This window comes from Panthera uncia, assembly GCF_023721935.1.
Source record: "Panthera uncia isolate 11264 chromosome B2 unlocalized genomic scaffold, Puncia_PCG_1.0 HiC_scaffold_24, whole genome shotgun sequence".
Classification (NCBI taxonomy): domain Eukaryota; kingdom Metazoa; phylum Chordata; class Mammalia; order Carnivora; family Felidae; genus Panthera; species Panthera uncia.
The window spans coordinates 100,358,997-100,366,570 of record NW_026057580.1 but is presented as its reverse complement, the minus strand read 5'-3'; the positions used below and the strand labels follow the sequence as shown (position 1 = coordinate 100,366,570).

Genomic DNA, 7,574 nt, shown 5'->3' with positions numbered 1-7,574 from the left:
CTTGGCAATGAGAATGAAGAAAATGAACACAGTGCTAGTCATCTAGGGTGAAGCCCTAGATTTCCCAGCTGCCCTTGCAGCAAGACATGCATATTTGACTAGAGCACAAAGACGAAGAATATGACAATATGACGAAGGAATGGTTGTGTGATGCAGTGTCAGCTTTGGCCCATGGAGACTTTAAGGTTCTGCTCAGCAGCTGTGGACTGCCCAACCATGGACTTACCAGGTGAGAGAATTAACCTCTTTGTTAAAATCACGATGCATAGTGGTGTCAGAGGAAGGCAGATCTATCGAAACAGTTGATCCTAACGAATCTGCATTTTAAGCACCACAGGTGAGCCTGATGGAGGAGTCTCCATATAATCACACTAAAATAAAACAATGTATTTAGCTTAATTTGAAAAAGCAACAAAAAAAGTCACTACAGAGGATGCTTAAGGAAAATATCTGGACAGAAGTGAATGGAAAGAAGGCAGAAGAGGAGAATGTAAGGCCATGTGTCAGCTAGAAAGACCAACAAAGATCCATAAACTAACCCGTACTGCCCATTTATTTTTATATGGTTCATCTTTCTCAAAACAAGACTGAAGAAATTACATGTTTCTAGCTTCCTTGATTGCAAAAAGTGAGAAAAGCACTTTTGGAAATACAACTGAGTAGAATTCTAAAGCATTTTTACCTCATCTTGCAGAAATCTGCAACCCCTATCATTTATGTCTGTACTGTTCTCACCATCCAGATCTCTGCAACCAAAACACAACCTAAACTTGTTCACTTAGCCTACCCTCTCCTTTTTTTTTTTTTTTTATTTTTGAGAGACAGAGAGACAGTGAGAGAGAGAGAGAGAGAGAGAGAGAGAGAGAGAGAGAATCCCAAGCAAGCGCTATGCTCAGCACGGAGCCTGACATGGGACTCAACCCCAGGACCATGAGATCATGACCTGAGCCAAAATCAAGAGTTGGATGCTCAACCAACTAAGCCATGCAGGCGCCCCAGCCCACTGTCTACTTCTTAAGTGTTGATTAAGTGTGAAATCATCACTAGTTTCAGGATATGCTGTTCTTGAACTATAAATCTGAGGCCTTCAAAGTTTTCTTCTTTGGAAGAGCACTTTATCTCTCAGTCTTTTCTAACAAATGCCTAGAAGTATGTATTCATGATGGGTTTTTTTTCTATATTATAATTCTTTGATGTCTTGGGGCCTTGTGGACCAGCAGAGAGCCTGCCTCTCCCAGGGTTAGCTAGTTCTGAGAGACTGCAAACAACCTGCTGAAAGCACATCTTGGATAGGCAAACCAACCAATTCGGAATCCTTACCATCCCTTTTTTCAGGCATTTTTAAGGCTCCTGCAGTCTAAGTCACTATCTTCCTGCCCTAAATCACCCATGGCCAGGTACTAAACAAATAGGGACCATCCCCATAGCCCAACACCCACTGAAATAGGTCAAACTAACCAATCCTAAGCTTGCTCTTCTTGCCTGTACTGCCTTGGCCATTCCTTCTTGCAAAAACCACAATAAAGGCTCTAGCCCATGCTTATCCCTTGCTCCTTCTGCCTCTTGACCAACCCTGGTGCTTCCCCATGTGGCCCTGCATGGGGTGGATACTCCCTCCTCTTGGGATCTATGAGTAACAAATCATCTTTTCAATGGTGATCATCTTCTGGTGTGTTGGCCTTACCATACCTGATAAAAACAAAAATCTTGGGTACACTTTAAAATAGAATATGAATGAATCACTGAAATTTCCATATCAGAAGCTTAAGAAAATCAGAAGGTCAAGAAAACAAATTCATAATGGATAAAATTTCTCCTATAATATATCTGAAAGTAATACTGCCTCTCGAAAATAACGCATGGCTTGTAGGTTTAATCAGTGAGATTACAGAGTAGACCATGCAAACATCTATAATTATTACCTTGCTTTTCCAGGTGTGCTCTACAAGCGTATAGCAATAAACAGCTTTGTTATCTTCAGAAAGTCCAGTGTGGAAAGTCTTTCAAAATGCCCTCCAAAAATGATGGAGCCGACCAAAGAGTGTCTACATTGGAAGTTCAGTGTTTTATAATTAAGAAGAGTATAATAACTGGAAATTCTGGACTGATAATATAAAGAGATGATAATTATTGCAAAGGGGTTTAACATATGAATCATGTGCACTACTATGCGGATGACCAGAACATTTGCTAATTTAGACAAGAGTCTGTTAGACTCTCAGATGACATTCTTTGGAGTGTTTTGACACCAGTGAACCAAAAATTCACTGAACAATTAAAAGCTTATTTTCATATTTCAGCATCAGAAGACATGTCTTTGTATAGTGCCATCAATTATCTGTGTTTCCTTGGTCAAGTTATTATACTTCTCTGTATTTAGACTATGGGATCTCTAAAAGCCTATATAGTTCAATTCAAATAGTAGAAAGATTAGGAAAATGGGGGAAAAGTCAAACTTTAGTACTTTTATCAATGTCCCACTCCCTCTACTACTAACCTGGGCACTTTTCAGTTTATGTGGGCCAATTGAGGCAACTGAAAATGGTAACATATTAAAAAAAAAAAAGGGCAATAGGCATATGTTAATATGTTGTTACACTGACCATTCTGCCTGGGCAATTGGGGATACAAAATCCAGACTGGAGCACCCAAAGTGTCTCAGGATTCACAAACTGAGGAAGATTTAAAGATGTAAAATGGGGGCACCTAGATGGCTCAGTGGGTTGAGTGTTCGACTCTTGATTTCAGCTCAGGTCATGACAATCCCAGGGTCATGGGATAGAGCCCCATATCGGGGCTCCGTGCAGCTGGGAGCCTGCTTGGGATTCTCTCTCCTCCCCTCCCTCTCTTTCTCTCTCTTAAAATAAATAAATTTTTTAAAAAGAGATGTAAAATGGAACAGTAGGTTTTGTTTGTAATTCAACACAGCATTTTAGTCTGTATAAGGCTAAGGACAGGAAGACTGTACGGAAGTCAGATATAAGGAAGATTTTAAAAATCCCTTTAAGTGAGTTATTAAGTAATTGGAAAGTCATTGTAAATTCAGTGTTGAAGAGGGAGACTACAAATAACTATAGACTGATTCCTCAGAGCACTTCTTCTGCATATTTAGAAAAAAACTGAATTTTAATAATTTTTGACTAATAGATACTTTGAAGGTCAAGAAAGCACTGGAGATAATATTCAAGATTCTTGCTCATGAGGGTTAAAGGAGAGTTATGAAAGACAAGAAGAGGCCACGAGGTACAGTGACTGCCACTGTGGAAAATGGGATAAGAAAAGCAGGATCAACGTTCTAATTTAGGCTGGGGATCAAAAAAAAAAAATAAAAAGTGAATCTAAGTATAGTTTATATAATTGATAATGTCTTCCAACCATGCATTTTATACTTTGGTAAATACTATTTACATGAACTTCAGAGTAGAATGTTCCTGATTGGTTCGTTGGTCCAAAGTTTTTTTTACAGAAGATTTTTACTCAGATTTTTATACAGAAATACTAATCCTAAAAAGTGAAGCGTGGCAGAAGAGACCAGGCCCCCAGAAAATGCCACTTTGGCATAAGGATTAATTTGAACTAAAGGGACTTCAAAAAGAGCAGGTGCCCGAAAGGTACACTAAGCTCTCTTTTTTCTTCCTGAAAGCAGACGAGAAAACCCCCATAGGAGAGATGTCCTCTCTCTACCAGGAGGAAAGAAACATTCCTATCACCACGGACAGGAATTGAAGCTGGGAGAATTCTCTATAAACAGACCATACAAAATAACTCTTATTTTCCTTTAGCCTCCCCATATATTTTAGTTATTTTCCCACAATTCCCTCCCTTTGTTCAACCTGTATAAAAGCACTTAGGTTTTGTCACTTCTTTGGGTGTTCATTTTCTTATGAGGACTCCTGTGTCAGGTAAAACTTAGGTGACATAAATTTCTGCTGTTAATCTGTCTCGGATTGATTTTTTTTTTCTTTTTTTAATTTTCAGGCTCTGCTGAAAACTCTAAGAAGGCAGAGATAAAGTTTTGCCTCCCCTACAAAAGCAATCACTTCAGTGAATACGGGAAGACTAAATTATGTTAGTTCTAAATGGACAAGCTTGTCTTTACTTTCTTTTTTTCTTAAATGTTTATTTAGTTATTTTGAGGAGGAGCAAGGGGAGGGGCAGGGAGAGGGAGAGAGAGAATCCCAAGCAGGCTCCACAGAGCCCCAGGTAGGGCCTGAACTCACAAACCATGAGATCATGACCTGAATGAAACCAAGAGTTCAATGCTTAACTGACTGAGCCACCCAAGCGCCCCAAGAGACCACTATTTAAAACATTGCTGGCCTATAATAAATGGGTTCATTTATGTAACAGCAACAAAAAGAAGATCAGAGACATCTCTTGCTACCTCTTAATTTAGTAGTATTTATTAAACTTTTTGAAAAGCTTACTGAAGACTTCAGTGTCTTAGTATATATTTCAGTCCTGTGTTAAGAGCCATCTTCAAACAGGTATGGGGTAAGAGATGGTTGCCCAACACAAAAATTATATTGAGGTGCATCGGTATTTTGTAGCTACATTCATTTGATGCAATAAGAAAGCATTTGGAAGGCCTGTACCCAAGAATCACTGCGGTTCCTAATCTGAAGAGTTTAGCTTAAACTGCCTGGCCACATTTATGGAAAACATTTGGCCAACTCCTCCCTGTTACCCCTGCCAAAGTTTCCAAGTATAGAGACCCAACAAAATTCCTTGACCATCTTTCTCATCTCTAACCAACAGTGAAAAACTAGTCACAGGGCCACACCTTAAGTTAGTCATATCAACTGGCCAGCTCTACCTACTGTTTTGCAATCAAGGAGTATTTCTAAACTTTCACAATTAAAGATCATTCAATGTTGTAACTACATAAGGCAAATATGTTTAGCCATGGGGAACTTTTTGGAGTGGCCTTCAGTTTGCTTCATTACATCATGACCACTTAACTCAAATGGTATGAGCTAGGATTCACTAAGAGGTCAAATATTCAAAGCAAACATAGTTAATGATGTAGCTCCCTAAGCCCCAAGTGAAAGCCAAATTATTTCTGTGTTAACTTCCTTATATATTAAGACTCCATCTCTGGAAATCTTATTTATAAGGTGAGACTAGTAATTTTCAACTACCTCATTAATTTACCCCTAATCTTTTTAACAGCTCGTGTGTACTTGCTGAATGGTACTGAACATCCAGGAATCCCTTTTAGAGATCTTAAAATTCTGCTTTCTGTCCCGGCAAAGCTCAACCTTTGCATTCAGGGAAAAGTGCAAGCACATTCCATCTAGGCCAATGTGTACCAGAGTCTGACAAGACTGATTATGTCTCTTTCCTGGCTGCATAGGTCTGTTAGAGCTGGACAAAAAATAAGAGGTGATACCCAGGGAGAAAATTACTCATGACTTTGCTTTCCCAAGCCTCCAAATACCAGCATTTTTGCTTGAAGCTTAAAAACACAAATGTGCCAATAAAATCTTTTATTTACCTGCAGTGAAATCCAATCATAATAGCTAAATATGATATTATTTAACAAGAAGAATAAGGCAAAGTCAACCACCTCCTAGGTGAGGGGTGTAAAATCTTCATGGAAATCTGTAGCGACAATGAAGATTCCTGCAGAATGACTATCACATGGTAAGGCAACCTTTAGAATTTATGACTTTGTCAAGAAGCAATACTACTATTCATAAGTGTCTGTGAAACAGCAGGAAGTATTTCAAAAGAAGCCTGACTTAAAAGATGACTTTTCAAACGAACTTTTGGTTTTCTGTAACCAAAAGGGAAAAAAGAAAAAAAAAAAAAAAAAAGCTGAGCCCAGGGCAGATTATCCTCCTTTCTGTGAGGGACTGACATACATAAATTTATTTGCATATCTGAGGCAGAAAAGTCTGTTCTTGAATAAGTGAGTATTTAGGTTAATATACATAGGTTAATTCTTCAATACTTTTTCATATGTAATAAGCTGTTGGTGAAAAAAACACTGCCTAGCAGACAGACCTGTGTCCCCTCCACTCATTTGCCAGCTGGGTGACCATACCTTCTACAGTTGATGCATCTGTAGCGTGAAGGATGCTCTCTCGCTCTGAACATTCTCCCATCCAGATTCTCTATTGCAGACTGAGCTTCTTACCAGCAATGATTGAACAGGGTAACTTTTGCTATCACTTCCATATTTAAACTTTCCAAAAGTCACCATCTTTTTAAATGCCCACACTCCACCACCCCACCAGACAGAGCTCAAGTTTTCATAAATTAGAGCAAGGAGAATATGCACCCCCTTCAAAGAGGGACATTATGCTCCCAAATTGTCAACTGAAAGCAAATGCCAGGGAAACAATCTATTGTGGTGTGGAGTGGGGCAGGGCCAGGAGTGGGGTTAGGCCTTGGCTTAAGGAGGGAGGCAGGATTCAAGAGTAGCTTTCCCAAATCTTCCCCGGGGTGCAGGGGTTGTTAAGGACTCACCTAGGAGATCACCCTACCTGAAGAATAGAATTTCACTCAGAAAGAAGGGTCTCAGATCCAAGGTGGGTGATGAAAAACATTCTGAAAAGGCACCTGGTTGCTAGCCTTGGTTGTGTTACTATCTAAGAGGGTCACTTGGGGGCAATCATTCAACTTCTGTGCTCCTCTGTGAAATATTAAAGCTGGTTGAGAGGAGCTGGCCCCTGCCCCCCCCCCCCCCTCCTACTCTTCCTCGTGTATTATAACTTGTCATCATTCAGAGTTAAAACTCCAGGAAAAGCCCCCATGGCTGTTTCACCTCTGGTCAGGGGAGGGAGGGAAAGAGAGAGAGCACGTTGGAGTGGAGAGGGCCACCTTTCCATCTCTTAAAAATGAGATGCTTTCTGCAGACTTAGTAGAGGCATCTAACCAGGGTTAGTTACTTACACGCATTTCTCGATCTTGTCCTGCTTTTAAACCCTTCAACTACTACTGCCCCTTACCGTTGTCGTGATCCCACTGGGGTCCACCCAGCCACGTCCCTTTCCGTGTGGCTACCTGAGTTAGCCGCCGGCTCTCGACGGAGGCCGCAGCCCGCCACTTACCGGCGATGTCCCATAGCTGCAGGCGCACCAGCGTCCGGCTGTCCCAGTTGAGGACCTTGAGGGCGAAGTCCACCCCGATGGTGGCCCGGTAGTGCTGGGAGAAGAGCTGGTGGACGTAGCGCTTGATGATGCTAGTCTTGCCCACGCCGAGCTCGCCGATGACCAGCACCTTGAAGAGGTGCTCGCGGGTCTCGGGCGCGGCGGCCGCCGCCGTCCCCAGGACCGGGTCCCCGGCTGCCCCGCCCGCCATGAGCGCCCCCGGCCCCGCTCCAGCCGGCCGGCTGCCCCCCGCGAGCTCGGGCTCCGCGCCGGGGTCGCCGCCCTGCCGCGTCTTCCCCGCGCGCCCGCGGAGCCCCCGTCGGCCGTCGCAACGTCCCGAAGCCGGCCGCCCTGCGCCCGCGCCACCGCCCGACGGGTCACAGGACCCGGAACCTGCCGCGGCGGCAGCCGAGCGGGGCGGGGAAAGGGCCGGGGACTGGCCGGCGGGGGAGGACCCGGAGGGGAGGCCGCTTCCCT

General features: G+C 42.7%; 1 protein-coding gene across 1 annotated transcript in view; it reads right to left on the bottom strand.

Moving 5' to 3' along the window:
• Nucleotides 1–7,546, bottom strand: part of RAB32 (RAB32, member RAS oncogene family) — a 20,193-nt gene extending 12,647 nt beyond the window's left edge. The window contains exon 1 of the mRNA XM_049654493.1: nt 7,059–7,546. Within this exon, the coding sequence (XP_049510450.1) occupies nt 7,059–7,308 (250 nt within the window). The 5' untranslated portion in view covers nt 7,309–7,546. The remainder of the gene's footprint in view (nt 1–7,058) is intronic.
• Between the last annotated feature and the right edge of the window lie 28 nt (nt 7,547–7,574).